Source organism: Fundulus heteroclitus, chromosome 18 (genome assembly GCF_011125445.2).
Source record: "Fundulus heteroclitus isolate FHET01 chromosome 18, MU-UCD_Fhet_4.1, whole genome shotgun sequence".
Classification (NCBI taxonomy): domain Eukaryota; kingdom Metazoa; phylum Chordata; class Actinopteri; order Cyprinodontiformes; family Fundulidae; genus Fundulus; species Fundulus heteroclitus.
Window position 1 is genome coordinate 29,235,355 of NC_046378.1, and position 18,960 is coordinate 29,254,314.

The 18,960-nt window shown below is 40.7% G+C and overlaps 2 protein-coding genes across 2 annotated transcripts; one reads left to right on the forward strand and one right to left on the reverse strand.

The window, feature by feature from the left end:
* Positions 1-1,653: 1,653 nt before the first annotated feature.
* zgc:174895 (purine phosphoribosyltransferase family protein) lies at positions 1,654-5,012 on the reverse strand. Its single transcript, XM_012851660.3, has 5 exons — positions 4,818-5,012; positions 4,619-4,712; positions 4,237-4,383; positions 2,059-2,154; positions 1,654-1,972 (listed from the first exon to the last, which is right to left on the reverse strand). Exons 1-5 carry the CDS (start codon positions 4,938-4,940, stop codon positions 1,830-1,832), a joined length of 603 nt encoding a protein of 200 aa, XP_012707114.2. The 5' UTR covers positions 4,941-5,012; the 3' UTR covers positions 1,654-1,829.
* An 8,161-nt stretch (positions 5,013-13,173) lies between these two features.
* proca1 (protein interacting with cyclin A1) lies at positions 13,174-17,812 on the forward strand. The gene is made up of 4 exons (XM_012851661.3): positions 13,174-14,432; positions 14,516-14,648; positions 15,791-15,925; positions 16,031-17,812. Exons 1-4 carry the CDS (start codon positions 13,904-13,906, stop codon positions 17,628-17,630), a joined length of 2,397 nt encoding a protein of 798 aa, XP_012707115.2. The 5' UTR covers positions 13,174-13,903; the 3' UTR covers positions 17,631-17,812.
* Positions 17,813-18,960: the final 1,148 nt, after the last annotated feature.

Genomic DNA, 18,960 nt, shown 5'->3' on the forward strand with positions numbered 1-18,960 from the left:
GGTGATCTGTCCAGGGTATACCCCGCCTCTCACCCATTGACAATTGGAAATAGGCACCAGTGCCCCTCGCGACCCCAATAGGGATGTAGGAAAGTGGATGGGTGTTTTCTGGCCAGCGGGCGGAAGTCAGAGTACCTTGAGAGAACATCTGAACTCCATGAAACTGTTGTTTCAGTTTATTTTTACCATTATCAGAGTGGCGATAGACTTTTTAATTATTTACCTATGAACACTTGTTTACCTGAGGTCTAAATGTAACGCCACACATAGACCCATTTCTATCAGCCTCTCTTCAGAATGCGAAGGAAATGAAGAAGATGACGTTCAACTATACCACATATTTGCTTAATCTTTTTAAGTGAGGACATATCTGCAAGAAAGTGCAATAATTTAAAACTTTAAGACAACTTTCACAAACACCACCCTGGCTCCTGGAAAAGGTTCCTGCTTGCGGAAAGCGCCTCAACCGTCTATACAAACCATTATAGGGATAGTGGACGATCTTTCTTCGGCGTTGAGTTCCGGGGGTATCAACTTATCTATCGGTTGTTGCACATGCCAGTCATTGTGACCCCAGTGTGCGCGCTTGTTCTTTGCTAGTTTCCTCTTGCTGAGCGTGCACTTCTAATGTTTATGTATCCAGTGAGCTTTGGTTACAGCCGTTCATTGTAGCTCCGCTGTTCTCACCGTATACGTTGAAAGGTTGAAAGTCACAAAAAGCGAACTGCCGCGATCCTTCTGAAGGGCAGAAGTGCAGGTAATGATGGACTTACACGTGTGCAGTTATTTAAAAAGTGACCTGGGCGTTTCTTACCTACATTTCCGTAAAAATCGTCTTTCCGGAAAACTCTACCTTTAAACCCTATCTGCATGACGACATGTTGCTCAGGGGGCATACCAGGGCAAAACCTTTGCTGTCCTCCCATCACAAATGGAAATGTGTGCATTTTAACCTTGTGCTTTGGCCAGATGAGCATCAGACCGCTCTACATCAACAAAGGATGAATACGTTAACTTGTACTTCACTGTATTTCTATGCAAATTAAACGTTTCATGGCCACTGTTAAGTATGGCGGACGATCTGTAATGCTGTGGGCCTGATTTAACTTCCGTATTCTCTGTGAAGCCTGTTCGACTGTAGAGCATCTTTGTATCTTTCCAGAAATACAAACTATTGACAGCTGGGATGCCACTAATTGTGGCCATTGTGATTATTTTTCTACGTTCTTTCCCCTTTTAAAAAAAGATTTACTTGCATCAAAGTTTGGATTAGTGTGAGAGTTCATTAATTTTAAGACTTTCTGAAGATTTTCTCAAGTATGGAGAGTGCTAAATACCAAAGGTGACACAGGTACATTATTGAGCATTTATTTTGTTAAAGCTGGAATTTATTATGCATGTGAACTGAGTGTTAAAGACTTGCTGTCAGTGGATGAATTCATTTCTAATGCTACTTTAGTATGATATGAATTAATTACACACAGATCTTCACCAGCTTCTCTGGTACACCTCATTTCCTCGCTGCTCCGTCTTAGGAATCCTTTAAAGACATTTCCAGGAAGACTGCTGGGTACTTTTACATTTTCTTTCTATCGATTTTTGAATCTGAATTCCTTGTAGTATCTCATTATGCTGGTGTTTTTGATTAAAGTGTTTAAGATTTTAATTTTATTTTATGTCAGTATCACAAGCAATCCTGTCAAATTATGTTAGTAAAAAAAAGTATTAAAACAAGTCGTTCATCTATTACTTCACTGTATTTCTATGCAAATTAAAGTATTTCCTTCAAAATGTCTCTTCTGTTCTTCACTGAGCTCTGAAATTTCTCTCTACTTGTTAAAGCTTTCGAAAAAGTTCAGATATTTCCCGTCGACTTGGCTCTGCAGTGCTTCTGGGATGCAGTGGGAGAACTTGTAGTTTTCCTTGATCCACTTCCCTCCCTCGGTGTTCTCGATGGCCACGGCTGCTACACCTGCAGCAAACAGAGAGAGAGAGATCCAAACTCAGCTCCTGGGCTCTAATTCATCACGTCATAATCAGGTCACTGTGCCGGCTGACCTACAACCGTGGCTCCCAGTTTCTCCACCAGCTGGATGGCGGCCCTCATCGTGCCTCCCGTCTCTATCCACTGGTCCACCAGCAGAACCCTCACACCTGCAGCAGAACCCACATGTCCGAGAGGATCTTCAGCGCCGCTATTTAAACGGGTAGTAAAGGCCGCAGAACCATTACGTGAGGACAAAATGCAGAAGCAGGGCGTAGAAAAACTACATTGAGCCAAATATTAACAATTAAAGGTTTTGATTAATTATCAGGAAGTTGGTGGTTCACTTATTTCTACTAAAAGTAGCAATTGGTGAAGCAATCAGTCCAGGATTTTTAAGCATTAAGTTTTTACTACAAACGGGTTTAAATCTGGTAGAATGGACCTTGACTGATTCAGTCAACGGTCAGCTCCTCTTTTAGACGTACGTATTTGTGAAAAATAAAAAAAATATATAAAAAAAGGTTTTAATTTCAAGTTTATATAGATATAAACTCCATTTGCCTGATTAATAATCTTTTGCTTATTATGTTTATGTTTTACCCCAAATATTAATGCAAGGTATCTGTTAGAGAAGTTCTCTTTTTATATTAATTATTTCTTAAGTACTGATCATGAATTGGACATTTCAGCTTATTCAGCACCCTCCACATTTATTCCTTTCCCTTCCATCAACTGGATGTGGCAAAAGCCTCATTTTATCATCAATTTTGTAATTTAATCTTTTATTGCAGGGAAATGCCATCTTACACTGACTTTTTTTTAAATTTACTTTTACAAATGACATTTATTTTGAGTACTTTTATGTGGGGAAAAAGTCCCACATTAGTTATTTGTTAGTAATTGTCTATCCACATTAATAATTTTTAACGCTTTATTGGCAACCCAGCTATAAAAGCTGTATGAAACCCACTTTTACCAACTGTAAGCAATTATATTTTTAAAATTTTTAAACATGCTGGTATTTTGAGGAGTCATCACGACATGCACGTGATTCACGGAACATGGCTCCCAAGGCTTTTGAAAGAGGGTCAGGCTCGGAGCATCACAGACCCTCTACCAGGGAAACAGGAAGACATGAATCTTAATTAAAGGTAGTTTAATTTAAAGTTTAGGGTTGTCTTTCAGAAACCGTTGGAGCTTGGCAGAACCCACCAAAAAAGGATACATCTAAAATAAATATTTGCATGTTTATTTATATGCAAAGCATTGAAGCCCAAAATCTAATGCTTTTTGAATTATGTATGCTTTTTATGACAGCTTATTGTTCCAACAAATCGGCAGTTGACGTTTTTGACAGAATGATTGATAATATCTATAATTTATCATTTTATTTTATTATTAAAATTAATTTAGTTATATTAAAAATAATCTAGATAGACAGACAGATAGATAGATAGATAGATAGATAGATAGATAGATAGATAGATAGATAGATAGATAGATAGATAGATAGATAGATAGATAGATAGAAAGAAACTGGCAAATGTAAGATGTATTGCACCTCAACTAACACTAGATGGCACTGTGTTGCCAAGAACATACTGTATGTGAATTATTAGAAAGACCCTTCTTAAACTCATGTGGCCCACTGGCAGCTAAGATTCAAACAAAATTCATTATAATGAGATGATTTTAATATATAATAAACTATTTTGTCCTTCTTATGGGAAAAAAAACAACTACTTGAATTTAAATCCTTAGTGGTTTCAAGCTTTTTGGTTTCAAGCTAGAGTTTTTTTTTTCTTTATGCTTCTGCTACAAACCTCATAGTAAGACTTTACTTTTTACTTTTTTTGTTTTATGACCATTTGTAATGTCCTTGAATGTGCTATTTGACTTTTCAGTTTCATTTATTGTGACTCCCACTGATTCAGGGGGATCTTTTTTTCTGTTGCAATGCAGTGACCATATGAATAAACTCATTTTTATCTAATAAAAACTTTTTCTTTACACGTTTGTGGTTTCCTTTTGTCTGCCAAACTAAAGCAGTTGTTTTTGACCGTGTTAGAGCGGAGCTTTTTGCGAGTCAGTGATCCTTTAACAAAGCTCAAGTCAACATGGCATCAGTGCATCTCCCACAAAGTGACAAAATAATAAAAGTCTTGGTTTACAATCGTGAATGTTTTTGTCAGTTTAAACAGTATTCTAAAAATTAGTTTTGCTGCTTAATGGAAAAGGGGATAATTAACCTGGTTTTAGCACATCCAGCCTTACTTCCATAGTCTTTTCTCTGCCTGTGTAGTCTGTGTAGTTTTGGTTTTGGGTTGCGACGCACAGGTGACCCGCTTTTCGAATGGCCAGGAAACCTTTTCCAAGAGTGGTGGCAACAGACGCACCTAAAGAGGACAGAAAAAGTGAATGAATGTGCCTCATGTTTACACAGAATAGTCCTACCATGTGCGAGAGACAAGTTTTACATTTGTTACATCTAAATTTAGCGCCGTACCCTGAAGGGGTCAGGTTTCTCATCTTACCCAGACACACAGTGCAGCAGCCACCCTGAGTAAGATTAGTCTGAACTGTGTTTGCCGATTTTCCCCCCTCTCAAGATAAACGAATTTGTTTTCTCACCAAGAATAAATCCCATGGCGTCGATCCCAGCAACCAGGTCAATGGGGTCGCTGTGAAAGCGACTCAGAAGGTCTTTCACGCAGTCTGCCAGAGCCTGGATCAGGACCAAAAGCAGGGAATATGCACAACACGCAAAGCGTTACACTTGACCACATTCAGCAGCCGCCACAGATCCCATGCTTCCTCTCTCTTGTTGTACCTGCGGGTTGCAGTAGAGTCTGGATGGGTCCAGCCAGGCGTACTCTGGTCCTTTTGTGTTGGGGGCCATGAGGGAAAGGTACCATCCTTTCTGCCGGTCTGCGGGGACGGCCAACACGTCCATTTAAAGCAGCTGCAGCACTGCGGTCTGTGCAGTCAGAGGGAAAAACTGAGGAAAACTAACAGGACTGGGAATGAGACAGTCGCCCCCATATCATGTTCCAGAGGGTCGACTGGTGGGCGGGACTCTGTTATTGATTCAATCTGCTGTATGTGGTGGATTTCAAAGCAGCTAATCAATTACAAGACTTAGTTGTTTTTGCTTTTAGATATCTACATATTCTTGACTTGCTAAATTCACACCAGACTTGGATGCACCCCTCCAATAAACTTGACTAAATACAGCAAACTTAATGAAAGATTAAGTGACCCATTCGTGTTGCTGAATAAAGAGAAAAACAATTAATCCAAAAACTTTCGCAGATTATATGCCTTTCTATAAGCAAGGCAATGGTGCAAGATCCTTTCTTATGTTTTGGACCAACAGTGATTTTCATGTTCCTCTGTCTACCAAAAATCTTACAGTTTTATTTAATGCTGTGTTGTTTTGTGGCCTGCAAGGACTTTCAACTTGATGATTTTTGGCCCGCATGGCAAAAAGTTTGGACCCTGCTGCTTTAGATGAAAGCAGAGTAATTTTTTAGATGGTCCAGTCAAAGTCTAAACTGAAATTAAATTGAAAACCTAATACAAACCTTAAAAATGTGTGTTCCATAAACCTCTCCTTCCGACCTAATGGGCTTTAGAGTTTTTGCAATAAAATAGTTTGAGATGGGAAAGCCGGTACAGACATAGTCCAAAAGCCTTGAAACTATAATTACAGCAAAACCATTTACCAAGGAGAGTTTACACAAAGATTTTCAGAATTCAGTTCGTGATAACATTTCAAAAAGTATTATTTCTTTCTAATATGCTCTACTTTTTGTCGGCTAATTGCATAAAATCCTAGTAAAATACATTGATGTTTGTGGTTATAATGTGCTAAAATGGGAAATGTGTACTTTTTTAAGGCACTATTGCTGCAACAGACAACCATCCATGTTTAAGTTTGACACCTTAAATGTGTCAACCATGGTTGCTGAAAGAAAAAAAAAAGCTTTTATGTCATATAAAGTAGAAGAAAATATTAAAAAGAGATAGAGTTCCCAGTTTGAGTGAGTGAGTTGTTGAACACTAGACTCTTTGTTGGGTTCCTCTTATGAACCAAAGGCCAACCAGGATCGTGGGAGAATCTCCTCATTCAGGACTTTCATGAGATTTGCTAATAAATATGGCATTGTGTTTTTATGGTTCATCTGAATCTGTTTCCTCATCATTAAAAAGTTCTGAAAGGCCACAGATCTTCAGACATGCAAACAACTTTCTGCCCTTTAGCTGACTCCATCCAAAATCTATAAGTGCTACACAAGTATTCATGTTTCATAATTTTTTTTGCACATTTGGTCAAGTTAGAACCCCAAAGCTAAGATTGTTTTATTGGTATTTTCTGTGAGATAAACACAGAACAGTGCAGAACTGGGAACTACACGTTGGTTTCAAAATGTGTTACAAAATAAAAAATCTAAAAAGAATCACATGTATTTTCATTTGGATCCCTTTGCTATTTTTTTTTTTATTTCGTAAATGTATCTTTACTGTCTACACTTCAGACCTTCAATCAGAGGAGCAGACACTTGGCAACTCTGGAGGAGCTGCAGAGATTCGCAGCTAAGGTGAGAGAATCACAACCATTTGCTGCACACTTGACAAATTGTCTATTTATGGAGGAGAAGACAACATAAAGATACTTTTAAAAGAAAGTTATAAGAAGCTGAATTTAAAGTTTGCCCTAAAGTTTGTAGGGAGCACAGTAACCATGAGGAAGAAGTTGTTCTTTTCTTATGAGACCAAATTGTAACTTTTTTGGCGTACATGCAAAAAGCAGAAAACGAACACCACACATCTTCCTGAAAACAGACCATCTCCATACACAGTGAATACGCTCCACACTTTTCAGATTTCTATTTGGAAAACAATTTTTGGAAATCATGTTCCATTTTCCATCCATTTGAAAATTATAAAAACCCTTTGCACAAGTTTATCACGCAAAATCCAAATTAAACCACATTGCAGTATATGCTTATGACCTGATGAAATGTGAAAAATTAGGGATTATGTTTTACAAGGCTCTGTACATCTTGATTTCTAAGATGAGAAAAGGTCTGATTCCTTGATTCCTCTCTTGCATCAGCACTCACAGAAGTTGGACTACAGATTGCAGAAAAATCTCAAAGCCTCCCTTGTGCATGCCTTGGGTTATTATTGTAAATACACGATTAAAGCCGCTGCTGCCTGAGGATCCATTTCTGAGAAAGCTCAGGCTGAGTTCACATTTACTGCAGCTGAAACTTGACCCTTTATTCTAACTGTATTCACAGTTTAGTTCACAGTTCTCAGTCTGCTCACTGTTTTTACATAAACTGATATCTGAAATTTCATCCTGGTTTTCGTTAAACAGAGTTCAAGCTGGGTGCTGACATTTTTCCCACGGTCTGAGTAATGTGTGCCTTCAACCGAATCACCTCGTATTAAATCGAGTCTAGTAATTTGTCAGGGTTTGTGTAGTTCAAACTCATGTCCTTACTGTGTGTCAGTGTTGTGCTTATGTCTCAACTTTTACTTACTTTTTAACATCACGACCAGGGGGCTGCAGGTGAATTATTGCTTTTTGACTGATCTTGGCCTTTTTTAACTCATGAGTTGTCTTGTGTTTTATTAAACTGCACTGCTCTGTTTATAATAAATAAATAAACTTCAAATCAAAGTGGTATACAAAATACTGTTTATGGCAGCATATACAAATTAATACTAAATAATTTAGTACAACATTTAAGGGCCATAGTGAAATGTACAGTTACAGGAGTGCGTTTGGTTATTTTAATTTATTACCTTTCAAAGAATCATCTTCAGTATGAAAAATAACACTATTGTTATAAAATGAGAAATAGGACAGCTCCTTAGCCAGAAACAAGAACATGCAGTAGATCAGGGGTATCCAAACTTTTTGCCATGGGGGCCAATAATGTCATGTAGAAAGTACTCAAAGGCAGGAAAATTTTAAAAAATGTGTAATCAAAATGGCAATTTTTTTTTTTCATTTTTAACAATGAACTAAACACACAAAATACTTTAATGAAACAAGCAAATTATTTTAGATTTGAAATAAAACAAGATTCCTGCAGGTTCACCCAGCAAACGATATCCTAAATCATTTGGGTTGATCATCTTTTTGTTTTCTTTTTTGTCTTTTCAGCAACAAGAATTCTTAAGCTGTATGCAAATGAAATTTCGTTCTGTACGCACTCTGTGCATACAAAATAACACTAAAGTTTGTCTAAGTCTAAGTCTAAGAACAGGACTGGGCCCACTCCTGCTTTACTTTGCCATGTTGAATAAATGGGTGCATCCAAGTCTGCCTTTTGGTAAAAAGTCTGTGGTCTAATTTACTGTCAACTTAAATTCTTAGCAAAAATATGGCTGATAAAAGATTAGAAAAAATGTTGTTGCACTTTTTTTTTTTTAAAGGCCTCATATCAGTGAAAATTACCCAACTTTTTGAAAGTGCATCGCCTCAACCATTTGAGCTGGCAAAAGCAAATTTAGGCCATTCTTCAACTGTGATAGGGGGCCACCCAAAATCATTCAGAGGGCCACAAATGGCCCCCGGGCCGGACTTTGGACACACCTGCAGTAGATGAAAGATGTGTATTAGCTACTATTTTGTCATTAATTTAAGGTTTTGCCTTTTGGGACATAAGTGAATGCAGTAAATAAAAGGTAACATACTATAAAAGATTAAATAGCTTCACAACAACTAAATGTTTTTAGTCCGGTTAAGACTGTCTGTAGACTGAGGCACCGTCAAAGTGTCATGGAGGGCATTCCAAAGACAAGATTAGAAATCTCAAGGAGAAAAAGCACATTTGGAAATATTTGATGGCACAAATCTGCTCTGGGTCAATTCTCACTTCCATTTCATTTCCACGTGTTGCCATTTTTAGGCCTTCTTTTCTTTTCTTTTCTTTTTTCTTTTGGTACTCATGTGCTTAAACGATTAGGTATGATTTTATTTTTAGATAAATAATCATAAAAATTCAAAAATCTACCCAATAATATAAACGTGTACTAGTTTTTGAGGACTTAACCATATTTTTATTTATTTTGGTTTTGATCAGTCGCCTCTTTTGAAGTCTGACAGATTATGACCTCTGATTAAACTTAAAGTACTCTGAGCTATCATCCAGCTGGTAGATATAATTTCCTAAAGCTACAAATCCACATTTCCTTACAGTAGACTTCAAATGTATTATAGAAAATTAGTTGACATCTTAGCCATCATTGTGGGTGTGAAGCAGTCCTTTAGGGTGTGCATAAATTAATACATAATGGGTACAAAACCTCTCCTAGAAGACTGCTCCATTTCATACCTGAAAAAAGTCGGAAACAAAGGTACAAAATTTCACCCAATGGTGAAATGATGAACAAGCACCCATTTAGAAGACAACAGCAATCAAAACAATTTTAAAGAAGAACTTAAGAGAAAAGCTTCATTTTAGATATTTTTCTAATAGGAAGTGCTTAAGATTTGACAAAAAAAAAATAATTACAGAAACATCTTTGTGTTTGCTATTTCCAAAGTCTCCACTAGATGTCAGTAGAAGCTACACACTGAACCTTTTGACCTGTGAAACAGATTAATCAGCAACATTTCCAGAATCCACTTAAATCACACAACCTGGGTTCACTTACAGAGAAACATCACAAAGTCAAGGCAACAAGGATCTGGTGATGATACGTACTGAGGGGTAAATAACTGGGAAAATAGAGACTAAACCGAACCAACTGCAACCAATGAGAAACATCTTATTAAATAAAACGGGAAACAACATGAACAGCTGAACACTTGCTCATCAGTCCCTCCAGCGGGCGCTGTTCTTTGTGCAATAAAGCAAAGGGTTATTTTCCTGCGAGAATCAACCCAACATATCTCAACTATGTCTCTGTTTCAGTACAAATGTCAAAAATGTCCACTTTACCATCCTATTTTTTAATAAGAATTAAAATATTCTAGTGCAGTGAAGCAAATCAAAAGCATTTGCATTCACACACATAGCATACAGTCATACATATAATTTAATTAGACTTGGACTTATCTTGTCATTCAGCTTTACTTTATCAAACATATATCTGGATGATATTTAGTTGCAATGGCTCAGTAAAGTTGCAGAAGCAAAACCATATACATTTTACATATGACATTTGCAGCATTGCAACAAAACTACCCCTATAAAAGGTAGAAGAAATGTGTATAAAAGAGAAATAATGTAAAAAAATAAATAAATAAATTAGAATAACACACAGTGCATATTGGACATTGTGAAATAAGTGAAAAATGTGCTATTTTTACTACCTCAGTTAAAAAAACACCTATGTAAAAACCCCTTTCCCCACGATTTGTGTTAAAAAAATGCACAAATAAGTCAAACCCACTGGGCATTTTTGTATTATCTCCTTATATGTGGAGTAATTTACCTCCAAAGAAACAGCAGCATTATTGGTCTAGTTTTGCTGCCCCAAATACTTCCAACATTGAGCACTTCTAGTTATGAGAAACTTTTTATTCCTGCTTCTTCTTCTTCTTCTTCTTCTCTTTTTTTCTTCCCACTCCTTTGAGACGTGATCGAATGTTGCCTCTGGTGATTTTACATCATTTTACTCCGCCTTCCAGCAATCGGATTTCAGTGCTTTGTGTGGGTTGGATCACCTCCTCTAGAGCCTCAGAATAAGACCCGCCATGTGACAAACCACTGGGCTCATTAGAAACCCAACCTGACAAGAAGGGTTTTATTTTCCTGGAACAAAAAGTGACTTCCACCGAGATCCATGATACTTTAGCATGCATCATTTAAATGTGTGAGTAAGTTTATTGACAAGAGACTTATTATTAAAAGAACACATGACTGAGAAAAGGAATAGTTACTTTGCCTTGCAAAAGTATTCCTACCCTTAGAACCTTTTACATTTCTCATGTTAGGTGGAAAAAAAATGATACCTTTCTCACATCTTCTTTTGTAAAATAATTTTAAATTTGTGGCATGCATTTATATTGAGACGCACTGAATGAACATTTCCAGAAACCCCGCTTCCTCCTTTTCTGTGCTATATATTGACTACCTTTATATATCTACTGTTTATTTCTTTGCCCGGTCCTCTTTGGAAAACAGCTCAAGCTCAGTCAGATAAATGTATGGTGCATCTGAACCTTGGTTTTTAAGGTTTGCTGTGGATTTTCAAATCGATTTAGGTCTTTGACTTTGACTTAGCCATTCTAGCACATCAAAATGTTTTGACCTACTGTCAGGATGCAGCTTATTGGCTGCATGCTGAGCCTCTCTCCCTCTCTCTTGTTCCTGCGCAGCCTGATCAGTTTCACCTGGCAGGCTGCAATTAACCCACAACTGCTTCCACCTGTTCCCACCGCTTTATCAGACTCACCTCTTTCTGTTCCCGTCGCCGGTCCATAGCGTTCACTCCCGCTCAGTCCCTGCCAGTTTTTCTTGTCAGCTCCGTTTGTACCCGTCAGCCTGAAGACTCCTTTCACCTGGTCTTGTTTCAGTCAGCCCAAAGACTTTCCGACAGTTTTGTTTTCTCCAGTATTCAGCTCAGACGTTCAGACCTCCACCGTTCGGCTCAGACGTTCAGACCTCCACCGCTCGGCTCAGACGTTCAGACCTCCACTGCACGGCTCGGACGTCCTGTGCTCCACTACTCGGCTCTGAGGTTCTGCTCGCCACTGCTCGGCTCCGACGTTCTGCTCGCCTCTGCTCGGCTCCGACGTTCTGCTCGCCTCTGCTCGGCTCTGATGTTCTGCTCGCCTCTGCTCGGCTCTGATGCTCTGCTCGCCACTGCTCGGCTCTGATGCTCTGCTCGCCTCTGCTCGGCTCCGACGTTCTGCTCGCCTCTGCTCGGCTCTGATGCTCTGCTCGCCACTGCTCGGCTCTGATGCTCTGCTCGCCTCTGCTCGGCTCTGACGTTCTGCTCGCCACTGCTCGGCTCTGAGGCTCTGCTCGCCACTGCTCGGCTCTGATGCTCTGCTCGCCACTGCTCGGCTCTGACGTTCTGCTCGCCACTGCTCGGCTCTGATGCTCTGCTCGCCTCTGCTCGGCTCCGACGTTCTGCTCGCCACTGCTCGGCTCCGACGTTCTGCTCGGCTCTGATGCTCTGCTCGGCTCTGATGCTCTGCTCGCCACTGCTCGGCTCTGATGCTCTGCTCGCCTCTGCTCGGCTCTGACGTTCTGCTCGCCACTGCTCGGCTCTGATGCTCTGCTCGGCTCTGATGCTCTGCTCGGCTCTGATGCTCTGCTCGGCTCTGATGCTCTGCGCTCCACGGCTCTGCTCAGAGGTCCTGCTCTCCAGTGTTCGGCTCCAGAGTTCCTCCCGGTCAGTCTCTCCACACTCCTCCTGCCAGCCAGCTTCTACACCCTTCACCTCCGTCCGTTGTAAGACTCTGGTCTCATCATCCATCTTCCACACTATTCAATAAAAACTCACTCATAAGAACTGACTCTGTGTGTGCGTGCTGTGTCCGGGTTCATCCCAGAAAAATATATCATAACACCTACACCATCAACTTTGACCAGCTGTCACTGCTGAAGGGAACCATCTCAACCGTGTATTGTGCTCAAGTGTTGCAGCTGGAAATTGATGATGAAGGATTGTTCTGTAGACAGATTCCCCCACCTGAGCTCTGGATCTCTGCTGCTCCTCCAGCGGTATCCTGGGTCTCGCTGCCACTTTGCTGGTTAAAGTTCTCCTTTCCCGTCTTGTTAATTTAGTTTTGCAGTTCGTTTCATATAACCAACCTCTGCTTTTAACTTTTCAATAACTTCATCCTCGCTCTGCCTGGTGTGTTCCTGTGGTCTTCATGATGAAGTTTGTTCCCTAACGATCGCCAACAATCCTCTGAGGACTTCAATGAACAGCTGTGTTTATGCTGTTTTAAATTTGACACATATAGAGGTGACTTTTTAAGGCAATTGATGATTAATTGCTAAAGAATTTACCAAGGGGGTTTCAGATGCATATATAAAACAATGCATAATTTTCCTTCCAATTCTGGATTATGCACTACTTTGTGTTTATCAATAATGAAAGATACAAAGGGGCATGAAAACGTATGTAAGTTGCTGTAGGGTATGAGGGACAGAACACATAAATGCTTTAAAATGTTTTGAAATAGAAGATTTTTATACATTAAATCGGTTCTTATCAAGATATGAAGAAAAGAAAAAGTAATACAAGTTTAGATGAGGATAAACATCTAAAATCAAGTCGAATTACATCTTTTGGCCCAAGCTGACCCAAATCTTTGGTGCCAAGCCAAACTTGGCACCCAAACTTGACACACTTTGACTCCTGGAGTCACTCGGTTCAGCCTGCGTGAGACAGTTTGAAGCCCCCTCTCCGCATTCCTCAGCCGGAGACTTTTGTCCCTACATCGGGATTTAGGTCGGCACCAATTCAATGCCTTGTTTTGTGGCGTTTGAAGGATGTCCAATGTCCTGTGTTGGCACAATCACGCCATGCTTGTTACCATGGAGAACGGTAGGCAAGCTCGAATTCCTCCACGCGTGTTCCCAGAGCAAACCGCAAACCTCCCCTTTCTCTGAGGGAGGGGCCTGGAAGGTAACCTCCGGTCACTCCTGTCTGTCTCTCTCTCTGGAAAAGCCGGGGGGTACAAACTCAGATCAGCTTTAACCCTCTGCTCTCCCTCCCCTGTACCTGCTGACCGTGCAAAAGAAACACAATTCCCATCCCAAAGAGGTTAATCCCGCTCCTTTGACTCCTCCCCGTGTGGTCATTCTCCGCGTTATGAATCGCGCCACCTCGGCTTCTCCTTAAAAGTGGGAGGGTTGCGCCAGTCAGCGCCAGAAGGCTGCCAGGAGCTGTCTCCGTTACGCGTGGTGCTGAAGGGCCACCCGCCGCATCATGTGGTCGGTTTTCTTTGTCTTCCTGTCTTACCTGGACAGAAACGCGGTCAGGGGGGACCTCCTGAGCCACGCGTTGGACGCGGAGAAGGAAAGCAAGGAGATGTTCTCCATGATCAACGGCACCTTCTGCGCAAAGGTGTCCCTAATAGGGGAGAACGTCCTCTACCAGGTGTCCGATGGAGCCGAGGTAGTCCGCACCGTGGTGAGCCCCGCCGGGAGGCTGGTGAACTGCTCGGTCGTTGTGAACCAGATGGAGGTGAAGTCGTTCGTGTATGAGTGCAGGCTGGGACTGAAGGAGCAGCGCGCCGGGCAGCGGCTAGAGGCGCGTTTTTTGCGCATGGATGAAGCCAAGGTGATGTGCCGGGAGTTCAGGGAGGGATCAGAGCGCAGCGGCCCAGCCGGAGTGGACGGGAGAAGTGCGGGGAGAGAGCAGGAGAAGGCTCTGAAAAGATCCAAAAGGGGCTTCACCTACCCGGGGACGCTGTGGTGCGGAGCCGGGAACATGGCGGACAACTACAACCAGCTGGGTAAGCGCAACGCTTTGTCTAAACGAAGTGATGCACGATGGTGACAGCACACCTGATTAATGGCTGTGACCTCCTTTCTGCAGGAGAGTTTGCAGAGACGGACAGCTGCTGCAGGGTTCATGACCACTGCCCTCATGTCATCCATGCCTTCTCATCAAACTACGGATACACCAATTTCAAGTGGCACTCCATCTGCCACTGTGACTGTGATAATGAGTGAGTGAAACGCTTAATTGATTTATTGTTTTATTGAAACGTGGATGACATTACAGGTAGCTGACAGGAGAAAAAAAATAACAACATAAAACAAAAGAAAACAGGAACAATAGGCAAGTAACAGTCGTAGGTAGTAAGTTGCATCATTTTACGTTATATGCAAAATGTATATTGTGAATAAGAAAGTGGGTGGTTGGGTTGTTAAAATGAATGTAGCTCTATTACTGTAACCCAAAAAGGAGAAGAAGAAGAAGATAAAACTGATTTCTTTGGCTGACATCATGGTCATATGGCCAATACCACATCAGCGATATCCACCTTTGTTAGTAGATGCTGGTGGGAATGTTTATACTTAATTAAGATTAGTTAGAAATAATTATTTTAAGGTACTGCAAGAGTAGTAATAATTATTAATACACTGTGTTACTCTCCTGAATAACAGCCAAAGGTGATAAACTAGAATGCCAATGGTCCTAGAAATAAACAAACTTTGCTTTTTCAGGGTCCTCGACTGCCCTGGGGCACCAAAGAACTTGAATTATCACAGGACAGGTTGAGAAACGCACACATATGACTAAATACCTTAAAGATAATTGATTCGTTTCTGCTGCCTGTCAGGGTAAAAAAAAAAGAAATAAGAAAAAAATCTATTCACTTAAAGAACAAGGAGGAACTAAAAGACTATTGGGCTGATCCTTTTTTACTCAGTGAGCCCAGGAAGATTTAATATGATTTTTGTAAAAAAAAAAAAAAAAAAAATAATAATAATAATAATAATAATAATAATAATATATATATATATATATATATATATATATATATATATATATATATATATATATATATATATATAAATGAAATAAAAGAAAAGATTGAAATTATGTAATAAGCAGACAAATATTTTTCACTGCAGTTTCAATGCTTAACATCTTTGATTATCATCTCAGCAAGATGTCTTTAAAGGTTCAATCAGAGCAAAAATAAAATATTAGCTTTTGAATTTGAAGCATAATCCAGTCTACTATTGTCCCCGATATTTCTGCACATGCAGCTTGCCAGACACACAACAGCTGTCATCAGTCATCAAATCATGTTGCTTCTGTTTTTTTTCTTTTGAGCGTCTGTTTTATTTCTTTCTGCAGTTTGAAAACGTGTCTGAGAAAAGTCAACGACACATCCTCCAGGGTCGTCGGCCAGGCATTTTTCAACGTCATTGGGGTTCCCTGCTTTGACTTTGCCTATGAGGAGCAGTGTGCTGAGCGACACTGGTATGGCCTGTGAGTATCGCCGTCTGGTTCTCAGTAGGTTTTGCAGCTTGCAGAGCTGTAGCTCATCATGATCTCATCGCCGACTTCCTCCCTCTCTTCTCCTCTGTCCCGCAGGTGTAAACGATACGAGAAGTTCCCCATCGCCGTGCTGAGAGAAGCGGTGCCATATGACTACGGAGGTATCGATGTCATAGATGAGCTGACGTTGGCTCCGCCCAAGCGGGAAGACTCCAAGAAGAGCAACGAGGAAGAGCAGCGCGAGAGTCCGACTCAGAGCACGATATCGGAACCGTCGCTGAAAAATGTCGTCACGGCTGCCGAGGACTTCATCAAGGTGCTCGCCACCGTCTCCACGTCTCAAAGCTCCAACGCCGACTTTGACAAGGAGGAGACGCACACCTCGGAGAAAAGGAAGAGGAAGAAGACTGGGAAGAAAAAGAAAGCCAATAAAAAGCACAAAGGGAAAGGAAAGGGCAGGAAGAGAAAGGAGAAAACGGAGGCAGGTGTGAAAGCAGAGGAAGGGGCTGTGGTTCCACCTCCTGGCAGCAAGGCAGACGATGTCTTGGCATTGAGCAATTTCATCAGTGAGTCCAACAAACATGACTGGTCAAGGATAAACGATAACAGGGTTGACGACAGTGAATTTGAGCTTAGGAGGACAGGCGAGCCCTCCAATGAAGTCATGAAAGATGAACCTGCCCATGATAAGGAGACAGTTTCCATTACGTCACCTGTGAAGGTTCAGGCTGGGTCAGAAACTGAGGAGATGGAAGTCCCTCTGTCGGTTAGCCAGACTCCACACAAAACAAAAACCAAAGGACAAAGAAAGGGTGGCGGAAAGAAAAGCAAGAAATCCTCGGCTCCTTCTTATCCGGAAGACCTTAGGCTAAACTCAGTAGACTCCGTTCCAACCATTATTGATTTACTGCCAACTGCGGGACCGCAACCACATAGCTCCACTATTACAAGCACTACCAGTGTTCCTATTGTAGTCCTGAAAGTGCAAAGGGACAGGTCAAAGGAGAGAGGAGACAAAGAGAGGAGGAAGAAAGTAAAGAACGTCAGCTCTGACGCTCCCATTGTGCCTTCAGACCCACACAATTCCTCTCGGGTAAGGCTACCAGCGTTTCCTCGCACCGGGTCTCCCACCATGGCACCGGTCCCTGCCACAGAGCCGCCGCTTTTAAACGCGTCATTTTACAAACCGGACAGACAGGTTACGGCTCCCGGCTCTAACTTTACCGCCTTGAAAAGGCGAAGGTCAAAGGAAAGGGAGCAGCGGAAAAAAAGGAGGAGGAAAACAGCCATTCTTCTCTCCAGTCAAAACCTTCTTTTTTCCCACAGCGGCCCTGAAAACGTGAACCCTGTTCTCACAACTCCCCACACCCTCGTCGCAGGGAATGGCCCCGTGAGCGCTTCTGCGCCGCACGACACAGAAACCCACAATGAATGGAGGCTTTTCACAACAGCCACCCCCACCGTGAGCACAACTCTCTACGTGCGCCCGAGCAAACAGCAGAAGAAATCCACCCTGAAGCAAAACGAGCCAGAGACACTACCAATCTCCCCGACAGGGGTCAGAACCACAAAGCCCTGGATGACCACCTCCGCAGTTCCATCCATGAGTCCATTCCAGTTCTCCATTGAGAGGGCAAGAGCACAGTTTAACCGGAAGAAAAGGAGGAAGGCGTTGATGTCGAGGCGACGACAGTAGGTCACCTCCTGCAGACGCAGCTGGACTAGACTAGGAAAGCATTAGCTGACAAGTCCGGCAACCAAATTTCACTTTACTGCTTTAAAGAATCAAATCATACAATCACCGATTGTTCCGTGATAATAATCTTTTTTCAGTATTTTGTTGCGCATGTCAGTAATAAAGTTTCTACATGATTATTATTGTGTGTGAGATGATTTGGTTTATCACCTGTGATAATATATCCTATGGAACCTTAAATTGTATCAGCAAAAGAGCAACTATGAACAACAATCATCCCAAAAGTTGTAAAATGAAGTGAGGAAACTTAGATTGCAAATGTGTTAGCAAGCACTGTTCTGATCATTCTAAACATTTTATAAGAAAGTAACGAAATTTAGTTCATAAACTGCTGGAGGAACTTGGAGTACCCAGATAAAATCCACACGATTAACAGAAGAACATGCTGTGCATAGTCCACACAGAGAGACCTTGCCTGCGATTTGAACTTAAGTCCTAACTGTTAAATTTAACGATAAAACAAATGCTTTGGCTACTAAATGTAGCCTCTACAAACCTTGTTTTGAAAGTCTCTCTTGGAAAAAATCTGTCTAACATTTGATTGGTCATGAGATTCACAAGTTTGGGAAAAAAAATCTCAAGTGGTGTAAAAAGGTATCTGCACCTTTACTAATTTATTCTGTTTTTGCAACAGTTCAATGTTTCAAATGATCAAGAAAAAGTTACTATCAAATTTAACTTGAATGAATACAATATACATATTACATATTATAATATTCTTAATTGAGGGAAAGAGCTATACAAACCAACATGGGGCTTTGAGATAAAGTAATTCCCCCTTCTTTAAATGATGAATTAGTTGAGATCAATTTCATAAACCACACCCAAGTCTCAAGAAAACCATTAAAGCCTCTCTGAATACATGAAATGGTCTAAAAGGTTTCCAAAAGAAACAAGTCTTACCATGATAAAGAAAATCAAGAACAGTCGAGAAACGACGTTATTGATTTTTGATTATTGAAACTGCATCTTTTACTGTCATATTCAATCAATGAAAATATCATTGAAAAGTTCATCCATTTCAGTATCTCAGCTCAAAAACGTTACATAGATTAACAAAAACACGAAATTTAAATAATATTAGATCAGAACAATAAAAACATTTTTAAAACAGAAATGTGGTCACAATGAAAAGTATGTTTGATACCTGCTTAAAGGTTATTTTCAAAAGGTACTTTTAATCCGACAACTGACCCTTATTGGAAAGCATACATACATTTATTGACACATTTATTAAATGTTTTACTATAACAATTGGGATTGGACCCTA

What these genes read in the sequence shown, in the direction of transcription:
- proca1 (XM_012851661.3), top strand. Translation starts at nt 13,904, where the DNA reads ATGTGGTCGGTTTTCTTTGTCTTCCTGTCTTACCTGGACAGAAACGCG. An exon ending in GGACAACTACAACCAGCTGG is followed by an intron (nt 14,433 to 14,515) that starts GTAAGCGCAACG and finishes TCCTTTCTGCAG; the next exon opens with GAGAGTTTGCAGAGACGGAC. An exon ending in CACTGTGACTGTGATAATGA is followed by an intron (nt 14,649 to 15,790) that starts GTGAGTGAAACG and finishes TTCTTTCTGCAG; the next exon opens with TTTGAAAACGTGTCTGAGAA.
- zgc:174895 (XM_012851660.3), bottom strand. Translation starts at nt 4,940, where the DNA reads ATGGACGTGTTGGCCGTCCCCGCAGACCGGCAGAAAGGATGGTACCTT. An exon ending in GACTCTACTGCAACCCGCAG is followed by an intron (nt 4,713 to 4,817) that starts GTACAACAAGAG and finishes GTCCTGATCCAG; the next exon opens with GCTCTGGCAGACTGCGTGAA. An exon ending in ACTGGGAGCCACGGTTGTAG is followed by an intron (nt 1,973 to 2,058) that starts GTCAGCCGGCAC and finishes TGTTTGCTGCAG; the next exon opens with GTGTAGCAGCCGTGGCCATC.